A 23,427-nucleotide genomic window follows, 5' to 3' on the forward strand; every position below is an offset into this window, starting at 1 on the left:
CTGCGTTGACGCTATTAGTCTTTCAAGTGCTCAGAGTGCTGAAGCTGTTCGAAAAACCTAATCTTAAGGTGAAAAAAATGTTTTCAGAAGTTGGTGAGCCCAAAATGTTGAAACATATTCCGTTTTTTGGTTTTTTGCCTCATTAGTTTTAAATTGATGTATGTTATTTTTTACAAAGGCCTTTTGCGAGATGTAGTTTGTTTTCATCAAAATTTTGTTAGCTATATGTCCTGGTAATGCAAACTTAATCGCGCAACAAGATACTATGTTCTGTCGATGAACAAATGAAATTTTCTGGCAAATGAAATTTTCATAGGACCTGAAAATGAGTCACTGAATGTTTCTACAGAGAAGGAAATGGTTCCGAAGATACTAATACAAAAAATCCTTTGGATTTATCGAAAATTTTATACTTTTTATAAGTTTTTGAAAATTTTTGTCAATCTTCGTGTTTATCGATGTTCAGGGGCACTAAAATTCCTCCAAAATTTGGTCATAGGTTACAACAAAGTTCGAAGTGGCAATGGAAAGGTAATAATATCACAAACTTTTGCGACTTTTCAATAAATTTTGCAAATTTTATCAGGTTTTTCAAAAATTATCTTTATTTTTCATGTTTTTTATGTCTCAGGGGCCAATAAAACTCTTAAGGGCTTCCAGATTTTTGAACTCATAAGTAGTCAGAATTAAACAAATTCCGGTATATTGCCGTTTAAGTTTAATGCATACCGTCGATCACGTCAACTGACCTGAATAGGAAACTGATCTAGCTGACTCACGAGATGCCAATGATGAGCAGCTTGAAATAAAAAAAGCAGCTTTTAATAATAAGTGCAATTATGGCATCTGTTTTAAAATCTAAAATATTTATCACTTAATAATCTCTTCTGCTGAGAAATGAATGAATTTTTGATCTTTTCTGAAGATGATTCATGGGTTGAAAATTTGTTTTTCCTAAAAAAAAAGCTTATGTAGAGATTATGAAAGCTATCAAAATGCAAATTAAGAAACTAAGGATCCTACTTACCATGCCCTGCTGTCTTCTCGGAGTATAAATTTAGCTCATTAATTTCAAAAAATCATGACATCTTTTATTATCACAGATCGTAATTGCAGCTTAAAAAAACAGTTCATAGCTTTAGATTTTCCTAGTGATTTTCTAGAGTTAGAATAGCATTTTAGATTTCTAGCAATTGTTTGTTCGGACAACACTGGCGCAGACAAATTTTCACGGAGAAAATGTTCCTGTAAAAAGTAATCGTAGAGAAAGTAGTACCCAATAGTATCAATAAAGAAAATGAAGCAGTCCAAGACAAAATAATGGGACTAATTATTGTCTATTGTCAATTATTGTCTATCAGTTAGCGTTTTATGCTATTTAAGTGAAGTAAATAATTATCAAAACCGAAAATAGATTCAAAATTCATAATTTTGATCAAATCTTGCTGTGATAACAATTGCATAATTTATCGTTGAAATATCTTGTTAGCACAAGATAACTACAACAAAATCTGAAACAGTTCCCAAAATCTGCTTAGGTATTAAACCAGCTTCTCGACCTCTTTTCTTTTGTTAAATGATGTGTGGTTTCGGAAAAGGAGTGTCGCAAAAATCAATCTAATCAGCTACACAGTGGCTGAAGTCAGTTGTGCAGCTGTTGTAATCGCACCAGAAGTTGATTCAAAATAACACCACACGGTTTTATTATTCTCTCGGAGGGAATCAACAACTCGAATTCGCTTCGGAATTTGCTCATTTTTCGATTCTGACAATAGCCGTATTATAATTTTTGACAAAAGCACTTTTATAATCATATTAGCATCAATTCCATTGAATGCAATCCTATGGACAACGTATGGATTGTGTTTGCTGAATATTATGCATCTGATTAGTTGGATTTTTTTATATGCGTATGATTGCCTGCTTTCTATTTTGTCTGTCTGTTGACGGTTGTTTCTGTGAGTAAATTGCTAATTGGGAATATTTTGAATTACTAATGTTTTAAATAGAAATAAATAATACTATGGGTTCAAAAACAACATGGATCCAACATCTCAATATTTTTTAAATACAATTCATTATAAAACAAAACAATTAGATATTTTTGAAGGTTCGGGCGCCCCGTGTAAATCAATTTCTAGCTAAACCCCGAGTCCATTGCTCTGAAAATCTGATGGCCATATTCTTGGAAGCTGATGAGTTTGTTTTTTTAATGGCTGTGATGATTAATTGAGTGGTCGGGGAACTTCAAGAATCCTATTCGGTGAACTTATGGGAGTGAGATCGGACCCGATGACTGCTGTGATCCACTTTCGGAATCGGGGCACACTCACAAAGTAGCTTCCAGTTGTACACCTGCTGCGTTGTTCTTGATTTTTAGCATCTGAGGTAGAGTAGCTTGCAATCTGAAACATTTACAAATGAATTTTAGAAGCGTTTGGAACACAAATTCGTCGAATGTCAATTGTTTTAATTTGCAAAAGTTGAACAATTCGACGATTTTGTAATCAAATCTCTGAGAACATCAATCGAACTTCTGATGAGTGAGTTTTGATGAGAGAGTTCGTATTTACGATACGTTTAATGTAGTCTAGATGCTAAAGCTGCATGCTCTTCAAATTTTCGCCAATTTTAAGTCAAAATTGCCACAAGTCTATCAATAACGTCTTTTCCTCGAGTAACGATCTCAGCCAAAACCAAATTCAGCCGTTCGTCTGTTGAAACAGACGTCTCATAATGTTTGTTTTCATGCGTTTTCCCGGTTTTTAATCGGAAAGTTATTAGCGCCGGGCGTTAAAATTTATTAAAAAACGAAAATGCTATTGTTCAGGGAAATTAATGGCCCAATTGGGTATCACCCAACGCTTATGATTTAGTTTTTTTCCGGAAAAAGAGAAAAAGTGTTCGAATTTTCCATTGGATCTCTCACATGTATGTCCCTATATAAGTGATGAGTGGATTTTTATCTTGCAATACTCATACAATTTGATTCAAAACTTGAGGAGTGCAAAAATCTTGCATGAACGCAATATATCAATATATGCTTTGTACTTGAATACATATAACGTCCCAAAGTTTCTCTAACTTCATCATTTATTAATGTTTGTTAAGGATATGTTGTCCATAATATAACTATCAAAATATTTACATGATATCAAGTCCAGCTCCCAATCTCATCAACAAGCAGATGGACTGTTTACTCTAAATCCTATTTTGATCAACTAATTCGACCCGATTGCGATATTTCAAAAAAATAATCTTGACAACTGCACTTTTCACTTGTCTAGTTTTCAAATATCGGAAAGATGAATTTCGATTTTTGGCTTGTTCCTCTATGATATTGCAGATCCAACAGTGAGATATATTGAATATAATTACGCCATAGAGACATTCGGGTGCGTTGATGTCACATTCGAGAATATAGAGCGGTCCACCATCGTCTCTCACGCAAATGTTGCCTCCCACAGACACTGGTTTAGTGCAAATGTTGTCCTTTCTGCACCAGTTGTATTCCGACGGGTTTTCTGTAAAAAGCGGCAACTTAACAATCCGTAAAAAGTAGCTACAGATTTGGTCGGAAAAAATTATCAAAAATGATTCTGTCGTTTCTGCTTTGCAATGGTTAAGAGCATTTATGTTTATTTATTAACCTCTCGAGCCTTTTTGAATTCGATGAGAAAACTGCGAGATATTCCAGAATAGTTGTTGCTAGCCGGGTCGAGGTTTCAACGCTAAAAATTGCTAAATTAACTGTAGTTATTTTGTGATATTGTAGTATTACAAAATCAGAGATAATACCAGAATTATTATTGACAAAAAAAAAGATTTTTAGTGCAACTTCGCAAAAAAAAATTGGTCCAATTTTGCAAGTTTTTAGTCACCGCGCATCGAAAAAGTCGTTAACGGACAAAAAATTAAATTCATAAGTAAATGAACAGAAATGGTTGGACCTATTAAACTAGCGCCCTTTTACTGGCCATATTTCCAGTCTTTCGCAGGGGAGGAAGACATTGACTTTTCTGCAAAATTAGATAATTGTTCGAAACGTATCTCCATACAGAAAAGCCTCTTCACCAATTCAATAAAGCAGCTTGGTCGGGGATACAGTGATAAACAAGATGCCATTTTTTTGCATCCTGTATAATAGTTATACAAAATTTCTTTTCAAAAGAATTCAAATTCCAACAAGGAAGATCGGTAATATGTGCTTGCACATAATGTTCGCAACCCGCTCAACCAAGTTTTGGTGTATCCATTCAAAAAATCGCTTTGAGTTCTAACCAATATACAAATGAAACAATAACTCATTACAGAGCCGATGATAAATGACATCAAGGAGAGTAAGAGACAAAACATGAAAAAAAATCAAAAACAACAAGCATTATTTACGACCCAAACTCAATGCCTATCAATTATTTTTTGGAAAAACTGAAAGAAAAAGTCAAAATAGCATCAGATAAAAAGAAAGCTAATCCAAATGACCCGAATTTCTGCAGAAAGATATGGGACCCGTCTTTATTGAGAATAATCAACCAGTAGACAGAAATTAAAACGGGCGATATTAGAAAATACGTTTACACTTATTGAAAACAATCAAATTCAAAAATATGAAAGCAATTGTTTGTCAACTAAAGCCTTTGATTGGTTTCTTTTATAACCTCATACTTTGAATGTAGAGCTGTCTTTATTATTCAGAATGTATTACTATTACAAAAAGAGCATATACGCACAGAAATCGAAAAGTCAATTTAATTATGCAAGAAAATGGTGTCCAAGCCTATAAGATCAAAATCCATTCACTTAAAACTTTGAATATAATCAATTGCGCCTTATTTCAGCAATTTTAATGTGAAATGAAACTTTTCATTAAAGTGCCATTAATTTGATGATCGGACAAGACGACAAAAAATCTCATAAAGTGGAAACTGTCATAAAAATATCTAAGAAAACCCGTAGTTTCAACAAAAGGACATTATTTAAATAAAAACAGCAATGAATTCATGAGTAAGATTCACTTGAAATGCAATTTTTTTCTTTACAGAGACTACGATGGAAAATTGCAGAAATATGATTTCAATTCGCAAATATCAAATTAAACTCATTTTTTTAAATACAAGTTTTATTAAAAGCGTAAAGCATAACAACCTCAGGCTTTGATTTTTAAAAAGGTAAATGGTTTAAATTTTTACTGGTAGAAAGCCAATTGTGTATTTAATTACTGGGATTAAACCAAAAGACTACACATTAACACTGAACACAGACAAAACTCAAAAATTCACGATCAATTTTCAGCAAATAGTGTTGAAGCAAAAAACCATATGCTGAGCGTCGAAAAAAAAGTTTGTACATCGGCTTCTTCTTTTACGTAAGTTTGAACTGTTGAACTTCCGAAAATTGAGTTTTGATTTGGAATCATTCTGGTCTGCAACTAACATAAAAAACAAAAATGCAAAAGTCTTTGAAGAAAATATACAAAGGGCCTCAGTTCAAGTCAATTTTCTTTTGAATTCTAAGAGTCCCACAACTAGATCAGAAGAAATCGTGTTCTTGCTGCTTCTCCATTACAACAAAAAGGTCTCAAATGTTACCGAATTAGCTAATTTGACCAAAAACTTATTATAACAAAAGCAAATGATGAATTTTGGATATATGTTGAGTTAAATTACCAAAAAACCCTTGTGTGTCAACTAAAATCATAAGAGAGTAGAGAATTTTTAAATACCTCGTTACAAACTCAATTAGTATTTTGATTAATTATACCTGGTCATAAGACTACAATAAGAACATCAAATGCTGGCAAAAATTAAGATAAAAAGAAAATTTATGAAAACAGTTTGTCGGAGCCATGAAAACCATCAGCTTTACTCATAAAACACAATTGTTTCATAAGACCATATTGCAACATAAAGTTGAATCTTCAGATGGAATTGTCTGTTTTTCAACTGAGATGAATAAAATGCAAAAAACGCAAACATAACAGGCCCAAATTAAATCAGAATCCTTTTTATTGCAAAAACCATTGATGAGACCAAAACTGGCAATGCTATCGCTGCGCAGCTGCTTAAAAAACTCAGTCGTTTTAAACAATTGCAAAAAAAAACAAAACAAAATTACTCAGAAAAAAGTTTACCATGAAAAAATTAACCATGAAAAATGCAAAGAATGTGCATCAATTATGGCACGAGTAAACGGATCTCCTATATTGAACCGAAGTGTTACAAGCTTATTTTTGTGTTAAAGTGCTATGCTCATGGCTAGTTGTCCCAAAAAATTGAAACAAAAACGGACCAGCGTTGCTTACTTTTTGTAGTTTGTTATCTTGGATCTATTTTCAGCTTCTTAAGCCTTACATTTGCAGTATGTGACATTTTGCTCACAAATTGATAGAAAATTTGGTATAGATGGACATTTCGTGGTATCACTTTGCGGTGCTAAATTCAATATTTTTATTTATTTCTTATTCAGCTCATTTTCTAGTCCAATTCCATTGTTAAACTTATTCACTTCAAATTTGAAGATCAAATCTCGTCGTTCATACTTTTTTCAATTTATCTACTTAATGTTCTGATATATTGTCTGTTCATGTTGTCTACCAAACTGTTTTGCCGCCAATTTCCTTTTTAGTTGTAATTGTTGCTCACAAACTGATAGAAAATTTGTTATAGATGAACATTTCGTGCATGATCAAATTGATGATCAAACCTTTAGTTAAACTCTGATATACATTCTTCTTAAATCTAATACATTTGTCAGTTGAATCTCTTCTATCCGCAATTCGCTCTGCAAAACGCTCAGACTAAAAGAGCTACATTAAATTGATATTCGCTAAGCGAATCACTAGACTAACAGTAAAAGCTGTTTTGGCAGAGCGAATACCATTGAAAACTTGTCAGCGAAAAGAGAGAGAGAGAGAGAGAGAGAGAGAGAGAGTAAATTCCTCTGGATAACAAAATAAACAATAAAATTTTATATCAAAATAGATCAACAAAGTTCGATAAATCGAATTTTTTTAAAAGTATCTTGGAGTGAGTAAGTTTTGTTTGTACCCAGAGAGGACCGCGAACGGATCCAGCAGGATCACACTAGCGCAGCCCTTAAAAAGTATTAATTCATCCAATAAAGATAAGTGTGATTTCGCGTCGTGAATACACAAGAAAATTGGAACAAATAGTTTTCGCAATTCGACCAGCAAATCAACTAGATAATAGAGAATACGATTTCTGTACGACATGACGCAGTCAGTCCGCGAATCTTGCAAGACTTCACTCTCAATAGAACCCTTTTGGGAACGAGCTACATCTGACCCACCGATACGATGGGAAAAATGGCGATTTCAGGTGAAGTTAGCAATTCTCGCAAGAGAAAACATAACGTTAGATATTTTGCCTCAAACAAAGCCGACTCACGTTAGATTGCCACACGGACCAAAGTACGAAATGACTATTGAGGACGCAACCGAACATACAGTGCGAGCGAGATCGTCGTCAAATTCGTAATAATCAGTTGAAACTTCGATGAGAACTAAAATGTCACCGCGGACACTATGTGACTAGAAGTGTGTCTCCTTTCTCTAGGTCAGCATCGGAACTGAACGACGTCGTCTCTTGACGTAGAAAATTCCACACGCCAAAACTTACGATCTTTGAACTCTGAAACTCTGGGAAATTATTGAATTAACCTTCATTCAGCCTAGAAATATCACTTTTAATCGCTCTGTCTTTTGCTCACGAAAAGAACAGAAGGATGAAAGGGTGGTGCAATTCTATATTGTACTCAAGGAGCTGGCAGAGAACAGTGACTTCGAAAACCGGTAGGAGGTAACCATTCGGGACATTTTCATCACCAACATGCTTGATGATGACATACAACGCGAACTTCTAAGAGGCACAGTGGAACCCAAATTGGCTCTAAACATTGCTGTCAACATGGAGATCGGCCACCAAAATCAGCAAAGAATCTCGTCCAACTATAACAATAGCAACCGAGTGTAATACAACATTTCTATCAATTTCGTGGCGCGAAAGCTGGAGTGAACCAGTCAAACAGAAATGCATTCAATCGCAAATCAACCGGCCTAAATAGAGGTTGTGGACAAAATTGGAAACGAATGCGTCGCCAGCTTTGCCCTGCATTGGGTAAGAAATGTGATCATTGTGGTCTGCTCAATCATTTTGCAGAGTTATGTCGGAGAAAACAGAACATTTCTAAAAATTCTCAACAAAGTAAACGCAACAATAATGTCAAAAATTCAAAGACCAGAGAACAATCAGAAAAACAAAATGTGAATTTCAAACACCACAATGAACAGTATAATTCTGAATACGATTGGTCAGACGACAATTGTGTTGCAATGATAGAACATATTAATCCCACTCCAATCGGTCTGCAAAACATGACAATAACAATTGGCAAAAAAGACTGTCATTTTCTCCTCGATTCTGGCTTTGGGTGTACTATAATAAATATTTCAATTTCCGAGCAAATAAGGTTTAACTGCTTTCAAGCACAGTGGTCAGAGAAAAAACAACTCAAACTTAAATCTTTCTCAAATGATATTGTGGAAACGTTAGAACCTTTGAAAAAGTCAGTAATTTGTAACGATTGGAAAATACCAAACTCGAAAATAACAGTATTTGCTGAGGGTTTTCGATCCCTCTTAGGACGAGATTTGTTCGATCAGCTTGGAACAACAATTTAAAAAAGCCTTGTCCAAAAACTGAAGTAAATGCAATTGAAACACCTTGTGTGTTAAAACAATCACTTGCAAAAAAATTTCCAGACTTAATGTCGAGAATTTAAAAAATCTAAACACCACACAGTCAACTCTAAATTTCACAAAAATTATTGTGTAATTATTCAAAAGGGAAGAAAAGCACCAATTCATTTTCAACCGAACGTAAAAATTGAATTTAAAAAATTTCTAAGAAAAGGACATATTGAAAAATTATCCAACTGTTCTGATCCATTTTTTATCTCCCCTATTGTCATTACTGTCAAGAAAGATCACTCAATCAAAATAGCTTTGGATTTTAAAATTCTAAATAAAGCGATTCACAAGAACAAATACCAAATGCACAAAATATACTTACTAATTCAAACTATTTCTCAAACACTGTAAAACGCACCGCAAAAGACGGCTTATTTTGCAACATTATATTTGCAATACGCATACAGTAAATTTAATCTTCACGCTGATCTGGACCGCCATTGCAATATCAATATAGTCAGCGGCGAAATGACAGGCACTTATCGTTTCAAAACAGGCTTCTATGAGTTGACTGATATGCCGACCGATTTTCAGAAAGTTCTAGATTGTATGATAACCGGTCTGAATAATACATTTTGCTTTCTGGACGATATATTATTAGTGAGTAGAGGCCGAATCGAAGATCATTCAGATCTTGTGAGAAAATGTTTAATTAAACTCGATCAAAGAAATCATCGCATCAATTTGGCTAAATGACCTTTCACAAAACATCAAATTGAATGGCCCGGTCAACGTATCACGCCGTCAGGAATTACTCCATTATCAAATACAACCGATTCAATTCAAAAACTGACATCACTATCAAACTTAAAAAAAGTTGCGACCTTTTATGGGATCTGTTCAACACTTAGGTAAATTTATACCTAATTTGTCTCAATTTTGCCACTCACTTCAACCATTATTGAAGAAAAATAATAAAATTGTTTGGACCGATGAGCATGAACATCATTTTATTACAATTAAAGAGAAAATTGCAGAAGCAACAGAAAAAGAAGCATTTTAATCCAGACATTGAAACAAGGATTAAATGTGACGCATCTCAAAAACGTTTAGGTTGCGCACAAGAGCAACAAACTCCAGATGGCTGGCATAGAGTGGAATTCGCCTCGTGTTTCTTGAGTTACGTCGGAGACAGTTATAATATAAATGAACTCGAGCTATTGGGAGTAGTCTGGTCTATTGAACATTTTAAATATTATCTCTACGGTAAACCTTTTACTTTCGTAACGAATCATAGAGCATTATTGTCCATAATGGGAGAGAATAGAGCCAAAAAATCCTATATTAGTCGTTTTACACGATTAGTTGATCGACTATTACCTTTTGACTTTTGGATCGATCATCTTCTTGGTTAGAAAATGAGTTCAGAAGATTATAATTCAAGTGATCCACAGCAAAAAGCTGTCAATATCTCACCTTACGGCAAACTTTTTTTGTTGCTAAATTAGACGCTACTAAACGCAGCGCGAAACGCTTTTTGCCGAATAGGGAAAATTATACTGATTTCGCGGCGCGAAATCCACTTATAAAATCGGGGCAAATAATTTAAATTCCAGCTACAAATTATGCAGTGAATTTGCACCGCGAAATCGCGAATATTCGGAAATTTCAAATAATGACAACATTGTTAGCAAATTAACACCAAATTGCTGTCATTCTTCTACCATAAACGAGACAACCCACATTGCAAACTGGCTTCTAGCCCTTAATCACTCTACAGATCAGTTGAACAAAATTTCCTCGAATTTTAAGCAAATTGCTAACTCCTTCCAAACTTTATTATTGATGTCACAATCAGATGAGCAACAGCTATCCCAAATCAAACAATCAACATCGTCGAAAGTTAGCTTTGCTGATGAAGTCAGACCATGAACAGCACCATCCGCGCCTGTAACACCCTCAACACTGTGATCAGACACCAATAATGTAACAACGCCATCCAGTGACAACTTGTACCCACATGAATTCAACTTTGCACTCTCGAGGATATTTTCGAGCACCCTCATAGCCAGTGTTACGTCGAAATATGCCATACTTATAGAGTTGAGGGATTGTGTCAATACCGGGAACGAGGATCGCTGCAGCCAAATAAGTCCATACATCCACAGCTACTGGAAAGACTTGCATGTGAAGATTGGCTGTGTTTGTGTGGACGATCGAATCCCGATTCCCAACTCCATCAAGAATGCGTATGTGAAAGTCATTCACGCCACCCATCAAGGGAGTTGGAGGACGACAGGCATGGCGCTGCACGCATTATGGCCGTTCATGCATCGGGATCTACTCTCCACGACGGCCAAGTGTAATCCATGTGTCAAGATTGCAAAAAATTTCAGTTCTATCTTACCTTCTAGTATATGGGCACCACTAAAATTATGTAAAGTACCCAATGAAGAAATTCAAATGGATTTCGGTGTACAAATCTATACTGAAAAAAAATCAAGAAGTTTATTTCCTTGCATGTATAGACCGTTTCTCTAAATTTCCAACAGCAGAAGTATTTGACAGATTAAATGCCTAAAACATTTTGAAATTTCTTAAAGACTATGTATTATTGCATGGGATTCCTCGGACGTTAAGATTAGATCGAGCACAATGTCAAATCAGTCAGCAAAGAAAGCTTTTTTTAATCAAAATAGTATACAAATATTTGACGAGAAGTGATGTTGAATTTGGAAAACAGCAGGACAAAATCAGTAGAGATGTTAGAAGACGTTGCAACAAGGATCCAGATAAAGAGCCCCGCACAATGTCACACCCAATTGTTGGATTGCCAGTGCCAAAAACAGAGGCATCCTTGACACTCAAACTGCCCAAAAAGAAGCCCAAATCAAAGAGATCCCAGAAGAGTTTAGACGGGTTGTATGAAGTAATGGCTCCAGGGTCATCTGTCATCAAACCAAAAATTCGAAAGGGGGAAAACCACAGACGAAATAATCAATAGACATGGGGAAAATCGAAGGCGACAAGAAAAAGCACAGACGCATCAACGACGATACAATTTGTGTCTCGTCTATTCATTCCAATGTGTCAAGAGCACTGCGAGTGAGATTACCCACCAAACTGAAAAAGATAGCTGTACCGGGCCGCCAAAACCACCATCCGAAACAACTACTGATTTCGCGCTGCCGATGACGCTTTCACAAACTTCAATTGTAATCGCCGAACCACCACCTCGGCCCAAACGCAAGTCAGATATGAGAGCTACAACGACTACTCAACCATCACAAAAACGGAGAAGATCATCGCCATCGATAACCGAATCAGATGAATCTATGGCATCTACTCAAACTTGCTCCCCCAAATTTGTCGGAAAACAGCGCACCATCACGACAAAAGAGACGCCAGATGCTGAAAGAACAGTAAATAAAAAACAAATCCATAATTTCTACAATCAAAAATACCGCTGCTCGTAAGGGAGTTGGGGGACGACAAGCATGGCGGTGAACGCATAATGGCCGTTCATGCATCGGGATCTACTCTCCACGACGGCCAAGTTCTATCATACCTTCTAGTATATGGGCACCACTAAAATTTTGTAAAGTACCCAGTGAAGAAATTCAAATAGATTTCGGTGGACGAATCTATATTGAAAAAAATCAAGAAGTTTATTTCCTTGCATGTATAGACCGTTTCTCTAAATTTCCAATAGCAGAAGTATTTGACAGATTAAATGCCTAAAACATTTTGAAATTTCTTAAAGACTGTGTATTATTGCATGGGATTCCTCGTACGTTAAGATTAGATCGAGCACAATGTCAAATCGGTCAGCAAAGAAAGCTTTTTTTATCAAAATAATATACAAATAATTGACGAGAAGTGATGTTGAATTTGGAAAACAGCAGGACAAAATCAGTAGAGATGTTAGAAAACGTTGCAACAAGGATCCAGATAAAGAGCCCCGCACAATGTCACACCCAATTGTTGGATTGCCAGTGCCAAAAACAGAGGCATCCTTGACACTCAAACTGCCCAAAAAGAAGCCCAAATCGAAGAGATCCCAGAAGAGTTTAGACGGGTTGTATGAAGTAATGGCACCAGGGTCATCTGTCATCAAGTCCAATGATCATACTTCCATAATCAAATAGCCAGGCGAAAGAAAAGTCACCATTAGGAATTCGGATTCTGCAAAATTGGGCACCAAAACCGAAAGACAAACAGACCTGAAACATTACGCGGAGCGCAGACCAAAAATTCGAAGAGGGAAAACCACAGAGGAAATAATCAATAGACATGCGGAAAATCTAAGGCGACAAGAAAAAGCACAGACGCATCAACGACGATACAAGTTGTGTCTCGTCTATTCATTCCAATGTGTCAAGAGCACTGCGAGTGAGGTTGCCCACCAAACTAAAAAAGATAGCTGTACCGGGCCGCCAAAACCACCATCCGAAACAACTACTGATTTCGCGCTGCCGATGACGCTTCCACAAACTTCAATTGTAATCGCCGAACCACGACCTAGGCCCAAACGCAAGTCAGATATGAGAGCTACAACGACTACTCAACCATCACAAAAACGGAGAAGATCATCGCCATCGATAACCGAATCAGATGAATCTATGGCATCTACTCAAACTTGCTCCCCCAAATCTGTCGGCAAACAGCGCACCATCACGACAGAAGAGACGCCAGGTGATGACAGAACAGTAAAAAAAGAACAAATCCATAATTTCTACAATCAAAAATACCGCTGCTTGTAATGGAGTTGGGGGACGACAAGCATGGCGGTGCACGCATTATGGCCGTTAATGCATCGGGATCCACTCTCCACGACGGCCAAGTTCTATCATACCTTCTAGTATAAGGGCACCACTAAAATTATGTAAATTACCCAGTGAAGAAATTCAAATAGATTTCGGTGGACGAATCTGTATTGAAAAAAATCAAGAAGTTTATTTTTTTGCATGTATAGACCGTTTCTCTAAATTTCCAACAGCAGAAGTATTTGACAGATTAAATGCCTAAAACATGTTGAAATTTCTTAAAGACTATTTATTATTGCATGGGATTCCTCGTACGATAAGATTAGATCGAGCACAATGTCAAATCGGTCAGCAAACAAAGCTTTTTTTAATCAAAATAATATATAAATAATTAGAGCTCCAATACACGATCACAGAGCGATTGTCTTAGTTGAGAGGCTAATACAAGCTTTCAAGAGTCGTTTAGCTTGTATTAAAATTTCGGCAAAAAACAACTTTAGTTTGAAAGTGTCAATAAATTCAGTTATTTGTCAACTCTGTTTATGCAGTCAAAAGACAATCAATCTTTAACCATTTGAGGCGCATTTTGGACGAAAGGCCAACACACCTTTCAGAAATATTTCAACTGAACCTAATCCCAATACTTTAATTAGTAAACCAATATTAAATAAATAATAAGACCTGGAGACAGTCCGCTAGGACGAACTAATATCAGACGAGCAATGGGATGAGGAGACGAGAAGTGATGTTGAATTTGGAAAACAGCAGGACAAAATCAGTAGAGATGTTAGAAAAGGTTGCAAAAAGGATCCAGATAAAGAGCCCCGCACAATGTCACACCCAATTGTTGGATTGCCAGTGCCAAGAACAGAGGCATCCTTGACACTCAAACTGCCCAAAAAGAAGCCCAAATCAAAAAGATCCCAGAAGAGTTTAGACGGGTTGTATGAAGTAATGGCTCCAGGGTCATCTGTCATCAAACCCAATGATCATACTTCCATAATCAAATAGTCAGGCGAAAGAAAAGTCACCATTAGGAATTCGGATCTTGCAAAATTCGGCACCAAAACCGAAAGACAAACAGACCTGAAACATTACGCGGAGCGCGGACCAAAAACTCGAAAGGGGGAAAACCACAGACGAAATAATCAATAGACATGCGGAAAATCAAAAGCGACAAGAAAAAGCACAGACGCATCAACGACGATACAAGTTCTGTCTCGTCTATTCATTCCAATGTGTCAAGAGCACTGCGAGTGAGATTTCCCACCAAACCGAAAGAGATAGCTGTACCGGGCCGCCAAAACCACCATCCGAAACAACTACTGATTTCGCGCTGCCGATGACGCTTTCACAAACTTCAATTGTAATCGCCGAACCACCACCTCGGCCCAAACGCAAGTCAGATATGAGAGCTACAACGACTGCTCAACCATCACAAAAACGGAGAAGATCATCGCCATCGATAACCGAATCAGATGAATCTATGGCATCTACTCAAGCTTGCTCCCCCAAATCTGTCGGCAAACAGCGCACCATCACGACAGAACAGACGCCAGATGCTGAAAGAACAGCAAATAAAGAACAAATCCATAATCTCCACAATCAAAAATACCGTTGCTCGTAATTAAGATACATAACAATCAAATTTTCAAGTGGGATCGTGTTCACCTAATTAGCCGCACCCGACTCAATATTATATCGCCCTCCATTATGAAGGGCCAGAAAACAGCATGACGGTTCGTGAGGCGGAATACGCTTCTGATTCCGATTCAGATTGAACATAAACTCATCACAAAACACTATTGTTTCATTATATTAACCAGTACATATTCTATTAATCTTTTGTTATAAAGAAAATTTCGTCTTGTTTATTTTACTGCGGGGGAAATGTGGTATAGATGAGCATTTCATGGTATAATTTTGCGGCGTTAAAATCATCAATCTTATTTAATTTTAGTTTAGTTCATTTTCTAGTTCAATACCATTGTTAAATTTATTCACTTCCAATTTGAAGATCAAATCTTGTCGTTCATGCTTTTTTAAATTTGTTTACCTACTGTTGTGATATAGTGTCTGTTCATGTTGTCTATCAAACTGTTCTGCCGCCAATTTCCATTTTAGTTGTAGTTGTTGCATGATCAAATTGATGATCAAATTTTTAATTAAACTCTGATATTCATTCATGCTAAATCTGATACAGTTTTCAGTTGAATCTCTCCTATCCAAATTGCGCTCCGCAAAACGCTCAGACTAAAAGAGCTACATTAAATTGACATTCGCTAAGTGAATCAGTTGACTAAAAGTAAAACCTGTATTAGCAGAGCGAATACCATTGAAAACTTGTCAGCGAATAGAATTAATCCATCCAATAAAGATAAGTGTGAATTCGCGTCGCGATTACACAAGAAAATTGGAACAACAAATTTTGGCAATTCGCCTAGCAAGTCAACTAGATAATAGAGAACACGATTTCTGTACGACAGAAAAGACAAAATTCAGTTACAGTTTTTCTTATGGCTATACGTGTGTTTTGAGTTACTGTTAAACTTTGTTCCTCTTTATTTATAATATTTTTGTACCTCTTTTTTAGGGAACCAAACAAAATATAATTGACGGATTATTGAACTGTGGAGCCAGCTCTGATTAACAAGCGTACTGGTTTCATAAGTTTTTGTTGTTCTTTGTCATGCATATTTATTTCAGCTTCTTTAACCTACAATTAAAAGGTTAACTTTCATCGTTCTTCACTGTGCACACAAAGATTGGAAAGACCGAAACCACTAATATACTTGTGCCCACTGCAATGCCCACTGTTTTGAGTTATTATTAAAAAGTAATATACTTGTGTCTCATTTCAATTGGTTGCGCGAGGCCCAATGCTCTGGGTGCTAAACCCGCGTGAGTTACTGCAGCAGCTGAACTGGACAATTACGAGGCAAATGGTCTTTGAGTGTAAGTTTCTAGTCTCTGCAATTCATGGTTGTATATAGTTCTTATGCTCATGAGTTCACTTTTATATAAATCGCAAAAAAATTATCGATATGATTCAAACATCTTTGTTCTTGGCATCAAAAAAAGGTATATAGCATTGACGTAATTTTGCTTCATTTAATGCTACGTGTCATTGAGTTGTTCTTGTGGTGGATAAATTTTGTGGCAGCTTCTCTATTTTACAAAAAGATCTCTCTTCTGTCATGTCTTTACAATCTGCTCTTATGGCCCTTCTAGTTGCCAATTGTTATCAAATTCTCCAAAGTTTAAACTGTTCCCATTACACTCTCTCAAGTATTTCATTACGACTGTAAGCCATATAATGCTATATTATATTAAAGGTTAAATTAAAAACTTGAGAAAGATGGACAGCAGTCCTGTTTCCCGGTTTTCTATATTATTGAGTCCAATAATGTTATTAGCTTTCTATAGAGTATTCCATAAGTATGAGCAACATCCCCCCCCCTCCCCCCTCGGCTCAAACAAGACCTGGTTGATATTTGGTTTCGGTAAGTAGTAGTTCAACCAGCATCTTTGGCAGGTCTGCTCTGCTGTTAATTGGTGCAGTGGTGGAGGTAGAACCCATTCCACAAGTGGCCAGTCGGGTGCCCTCGAACATCTCGTTCTTGCAAAGGGGGATTATTCTGTGCCTGCCTCTGATTGAAGTGGACAATTGCAAAACTGCAAGATCATTGAGGGGCTTGGTGCCCATTTGAAAGCTGTAACCATGCAAAATTTTTCTCAGACACTTCTTTCAGAGAAAATTAATGAATTAAGTTTGAAAAAATGAATTCTAATTATTTTTTTTCTAATCGGTCAATAATTTACCACTTACTCTTTATGGATCACAATTTTGGTCACCGAGTGTAGAAATGCGTCGGCCTTGTCATTTTCAAAGTCCTTCACCACGATAATTACGTCTTCAACTAAAAGGGAAAACATTTATTATCTTCCAGTTATATTTTATCATTAGTTTTTGTTTTTTGCTGTTTGTTTTTTATGCACAATAGCTATTGCAACCGACTGAGGTCCGCCGAATTGCTTTCAAGATGCGGGAACATAGATAGCCTTATTTGTCATCTGAAAAGGAATTATTAACAACGGATAGCTCTCACCATCAACGGATAGCTGTTAAAAATTAGCACAGCTAATATTTTTTGTCTAACAGATTTGACTATTTGCGCTATAATTAGATTTCCTAATAAGATTCCTTACTCTGTCACAGAGGAGCCTCCATAAATTTTAATCACCCTAGACAAACTAGACAAACCCTATAAACATCGATTTCGAGAAAAACTCATTTTAATTACACCAAATGAGCAGAGATACCAAAAACGTCGTTCAATAAAAACAATGAGACTTATGAAAGACTGAAAGAGACAGCAAGTCTAGTTTTCTACCTCTCAAAACGGTGCCCTAAGCAAGACTGAACTTAGCTGACATCAAATCCAGACAGTGGTTCACACGCATTAAATTGTATAACTAGAAGTTTTAGGATAAAGTTTCTCCAATTCAAAATGCCATAACCTAATTCTCTGATTTAAGTTTCACACTTCAATTTTTCGGAAGCAAGTGTAACTTCACAAACCTGCTACACTTTATTCGGCAAAGAAGAACAGGATCATCTTGTTCACATTTCTAGATAATTTATGCAAACGCCCTTGATAAAATCTGTTTATTTTTTGTTATTTCTATGTGCCGTGTTCCTTGATTGCTTTGAAATTTTCGAGATCAGGAACCGAGCCAAACTTTTTAAAGCTTTCTTAACAAATCAACAGGTATGGTGGAAAGTGAGAAATTTTTGGCCTATACTTCCAATCGGTAAAAACCTCAGAATCAGGATAAGGTTTGGTGCAGACCAAAATTTAACTACTTGATTCATCCTTCAGAATTAAGTATGTTTGTTCTAGCCAATCAAGTATCTTACCAGCATGCAGCCCCCTCTTATAAGGGTTCCACTATCTGACGCAGAGGGCGCGGTGATTTGATATATAGAAAGTCTTATTGCGGATGCCTACAATTGCAATTTCTCACCTCTAGTGTTCCTAACCTAATCTAATGGTTGGCACTATCAATGGTGACAAAAAAATTGACATTATTTTTGGTCATCTACAAAAAAAAACATTTTTTGTGAGGAGACTAAAAGTAAACACCAGTGCTACATTTCTTGCCTAAATAAAATCCAGATTGACTGTGTTTTTCAAAAAATAATGGACAGGCGTTAGTTCACTATTTCTCTTTATTTAGGAATTTTGCAGCGACGAATAACACAACGCAGCGACGAATAACTGAGATAAAATAACTGCGTTTAATTGTTCAGGCAAATCCGACTATCGTCGATTTATGAAAAATAATGTACCTGGATAAGACTAAGCCGAAACAAAAAAAACTTCCAAAAATGTCAGCTCACACGTAATACCTCTTAACCCACACTTTCCAATTCGCAAGTCAGGCCTAACTAATTGTCTGGCTGAAAATTGAACCGAATGGATCTTTTTCTGCTAAGCAAATGTTTAGTCATCAAAGCGATTTCAAGTTTTACTAAATTTTATTTCATATCAGAAAAGCACTTTTTATCAAGTTGGATTGTTACAAATTACACCCTAACGCAAGTTTTCCCTTGTTGGTTGAAGTTATTATCCAGGTTGATGTGCAATGATCAAATTTTAGAAATTCGTTTCTTTTTAGTTTTCTTAATAAACTATTCTCATCACAAAGATTCTGACCCGTTAATTCTTATTAAATTATTCAACAGATAAATCTTATAAAGAGGTATACTATTGACGATCCTATATCCAAGGTCGGTGTTATACTAGGCATTTTGTAAAAAAAAAGTTAAATTGATCATTTTCAACTCTAATTTTAATTGATTTCAATAACACAATGATTGACCGTATTCAATCTGACTCCGTAAACAGTTTTAATTAGTCGGAAAATCCCCGATTAAAATTATTGCTTTAAGAAAATACTGATGACCAGAGTCACTGTAGAAGGGGACCGAAAATAGAAAAACTTTTAATAACCTTTCTGACTATGCTTTTTTTTGTCAAAATCAACTAATTTTGTTTGTTTGATGAATATTGATTCTGGGTTCTGTGTGGTTGCAGGAGCAGAGCGTTGTCACAAGTGTCTCCATTATCAGACCATTAAAGACTGTTTTTGGATACTGTTTGCTCCTAAAATTTTTACCTTCATTGAAGTCAACCCTGTCAGGATGTTTTATGTTACTTTGCAGGAATACTTTTATTTTCTTAGAGCAGTCAATTTTTAAGGTTCCTGGAACGTCGGATGACATATTTATGTTAAAGAGTAATTGAGTTATCCGTCGTGGTTTGGGGAATTCGGAATAAGTGCGAGGAGAACTATAGTAAGAACCAATGCTACTTTTTATGCATGATAAAAATCAAAATTAACGCTTTTTCTCAAAAATTACCGAGCTCTAATTAACGTTACTCCACTATTAAACCTTACTGAGGAGCTAAAGGAGTTTTGCTACTATGCTGTGAAGATTAACTGAGCTAAAATCACTGTCTCAAAACTGCGTTTAACTATTAAGACGAATCTGACTGTCATCGATTTATGAAAAAAATCTACCTGAACAAGACCGAACTAAAACAAAAAAAACTGCCAAAATTGTCATCTCACTCGTGATACCTCTAAATCCTCAGTTTCTATTTCTCAAAAGTTACCGAGCTCTAATTAACGTTACTCCCCTATTACACTTTATTGAGGAGCAAAATGAGTTTTGCTAGTATGCTGCGAAAAAAACTGCGCTAAAATCCCGGTTTCAAAACTGTGGTTGACTGTTAATGTGAATCCGACTGTCTTCGACTTATGAAAAAAATCTATCTGAATAAAAACAAGTCAAAACAAAAAAACTGCCAAAATTGTCATCTCACTCGTGATACCTCTAAATCCTCAGTTTCCATTTCTCAAAAGTTACCGAGCTCTAATTAACGTTACTCCCCTATTACACTTTATTGAGGAGCAAAATGAGTTTTGCTAGTATGCTGCGAAAGAAACTGCGCTAAAATCCCGGTTTCAAAACTGTGGTTGACTGTTAATGTGAATCCGACTGTCATCGACTTATGAAAAAAAATCTATCTGAATAAAAACAAGTCAAAAGAAAAAAAACTGCCAAAATTGTCAACTCACTCTTGATACCTCTAAATCTTCACTTTCCAATTCGCATGTCAGACCTAACTAACTGTCTGGCTAAAAAATGAACCGAATGGATCTCTTTTACTAAGCAAATGTTTTGTCATCAAAGCGAATTCAAGTCTTACTAAATTTTCTTTCATATTGGAAAAGTACTTTTTATCAAATTGGATTGTTACAACCATATAACACCTTAACACAAATTGTGCCTTGTTGGCTTAAGTTATTATAGAGGTTTATGTGGAATGATTAAATTTTAGAATTTCGTTTGTTTTTTGTTTCCTAATTAAACGGTTCACATCACAGCGTTTCTGACGCATTTATTCTTAATAAATTATTTACCAGATAATTCTTATAAATAGGTATACGGGTGACGATCATAAACTCGAGGTCAGTGTTGAACTAAATACTTTGTCATAAAAAGCTAAATTTATAATTTTCAACTCTAGTTTTAATTGATTTCAATATCACAATAACTGCCCGTATTCAATCTGACTCGGTAAACAGGTTTATTTACTCAGAAAATCCCCGATCAAAATTATTGCTTTAAGAAGTATATTGTTGACCAGAGTCACTGTTGAACGGGATTGAACAGAGAAAAAACATTTAATAAGCTTTCCGACTTTGCTGTTTTTCGTCAATATCAACTAATTTTGTTGTTTGGTGAATATTGATTCGGGTTTCTGTGTGGTTGCAGGAGCAGAGCGTCATTACAACTGCCACCATTCTCAGACCATTTAAAACTGTTTTTGGCAACTGTTTGCTCCTGAAACTTTTACCTTCATTGAAGGCAAGCCTGGTCAGGCTATTTTTCGTTACTTTGCTGAAATACTTATATTTTTTAAAGCAGTTAATTTAAATTTCCTGGAAATTTGCAGGACTTATTCGTGCTAAAGCGTATTTGAGCAATCCGCCGTGTTTGAGGAACTTTGAATATTTTGATTTAGTTGAATTAAACGCCTCGTAACAGTTTAAACCCCAACCCTTTCCCTTGTTATTTAGCTCAAATCACAATAGCTCTAAAAGACATGTCTATATATTTCAGCGTGCCACACTTAACTTTGATGATAAACCACACCTTTGTAAGCTTTTATTTAACAACCATACAAGCTTATAGAAAAAAACATATCGTAATAAACTCAGTTGTTGAAAATCAGTTGTCGTCTCTCGAAGCGGACCAGACTTACGAAAAGATAACAGTTGAGCTAAGATACTGAATTTTTTTTAGTTTACAGTTAGATTTTAATTGTGATGTATTTTTAAATTTGAAGTTTGATTTTGTAAAAACACCCTTCTGTTGAGCATGACCAAGATCAGTTTACACTTTCAATTATTGAAAAATTGTTTCGAAATACATACCAGGATACCTGTTCACACAGTGAGCAGCAGTAAGCACCCATGAACTGTCTATAATTGCTCCCCCGCAAAACAGACCCCCGGATCCAAGCAGTCGCACCTTTACATAGAAAGGACGCCATGGACTCTTGAAACCGTTTATTATCAGCTGATTAATATCTGCAGTTAAATTTGATTTCCCAACACTTTCATTTTTTCGATCGGTCCAAATATGACTATACGATACAGGAATAAAAAATATGCATAAGTTTAACGATGCTATAATCAAAGCAGAGGTCAACGAAAGCTTCATAGCTGATATTTATAGAATTTGTTCTCAAATTTGACAGGCCAAGGAAATGTTTGAACAATGAGCCTAATTCCAAACAAATCCATACAATAAAACAAGGTTTCAAGCAACCTGTGGTACGATACTTACTTCTTTAACACTTGTCAAAGTCTACAATTTGTGGACACTGATTTCACATTTTTGATCATTCCATGGCTCGTGGTAACCAGTTCACTAAATTTCACCGTAAACTAAGAATCTCAATTTTTCGATTCGATGATAATTGGGCGCAAAAAAACTGTCTGCAAATGAAGTATTGGGTAGATTGGAGGTTTATAGCTTAATTTCCGATTCAAATGATAGTAAGAACTCATATCCGTAGTTTAGTCCCAGGTTCTCACTTCCGTTTTAAAGGTTAAGAACTAATTTGGCGGAATTGCCAGAATTTAAAAATCTTGCCAGAATAATACAAGAATACATTTAAATTGAAGGCAAAGTAGTTTCTTCTTCCCAATATTCTCGTGACGATTGAGTCAACCCTGAAAAATTATTGCACAGATTTGAAGCCATCTTGAAAGTTTCTTGCTGTAAGTTTTTAAATCCATGGCCATTTCTTTTTATTGTTCAATAGAACTTTACAATAATTTGAAGACACAATCTGAGATAATATTATTGCTCAAATAAAGACCGCTTTCGATAGTAACTTTTTGTAAATTTTCAATTCCGTTAGAATCTTTCTCAACATAGCTATACTTATATTTCCAAGATAGCAACACTTAGAGAAACAAAAAAGTATTAGTGTATATCAAAATTGAGGATAATAATGAGATATCAATTTTCTAGCATGTATCTGCATTTTAAAGGAGGATGGAACGTCAAAAAAATGTCACAGCTAAAAACTTGTCATTTTTGCTCAAGCAACTTCTACTGGTTTCACAAATGTAAATTAAAAAGTATAGGAAAAGTCTGTTAGACAAAATGGAAGAAAAAGTCAAACCAATGGCACAGGATTCAAACCAAAAAATTTTCCTATTCTCAATAGCTGTTCCCTTTGATTTGTTTTATTCCGTCTTATAAAAATATTTAAAAGAATCTACGGCTGTGAACACGACACTTGGTAAAGTGCGCTCTCCCATGATGTTCAGAGCCGGCGTCATCGAAATATTTTACTTAATTGT

At 35.7% G+C, this 23,427-nt stretch overlaps 1 protein-coding gene across 1 annotated transcript; it reads right to left on the reverse strand.

Moving 5' to 3' along the window:
• Nucleotides 1–1,971: 1,971 nt before the first annotated feature.
• On the reverse strand, nt 1,972–22,560 carry LOC142358747 (chymotrypsin-like protease CTRL-1). Its single transcript, XM_075410307.1, has 5 exons — nt 21,985–22,560; nt 17,303–17,393; nt 16,957–17,186; nt 3,379–3,524; nt 1,972–2,405 (listed from the first exon to the last, which is right to left on the reverse strand). Exons 1-5 carry the CDS (start codon nt 22,271–22,273, stop codon nt 2,226–2,228), a joined length of 936 nt encoding a protein of 311 aa, XP_075266422.1. The 5' UTR covers nt 22,274–22,560; the 3' UTR covers nt 1,972–2,225.
• Between the last annotated feature and the right edge of the window lie 867 nt (nt 22,561–23,427).

This window comes from Convolutriloba macropyga, chromosome 2, assembly GCF_964194025.1.
Source record: "Convolutriloba macropyga chromosome 2, txConMacr16.3, whole genome shotgun sequence".
Taxonomy (NCBI): Eukaryota; Metazoa; Xenacoelomorpha; order Acoela; family Convolutidae; genus Convolutriloba; species Convolutriloba macropyga.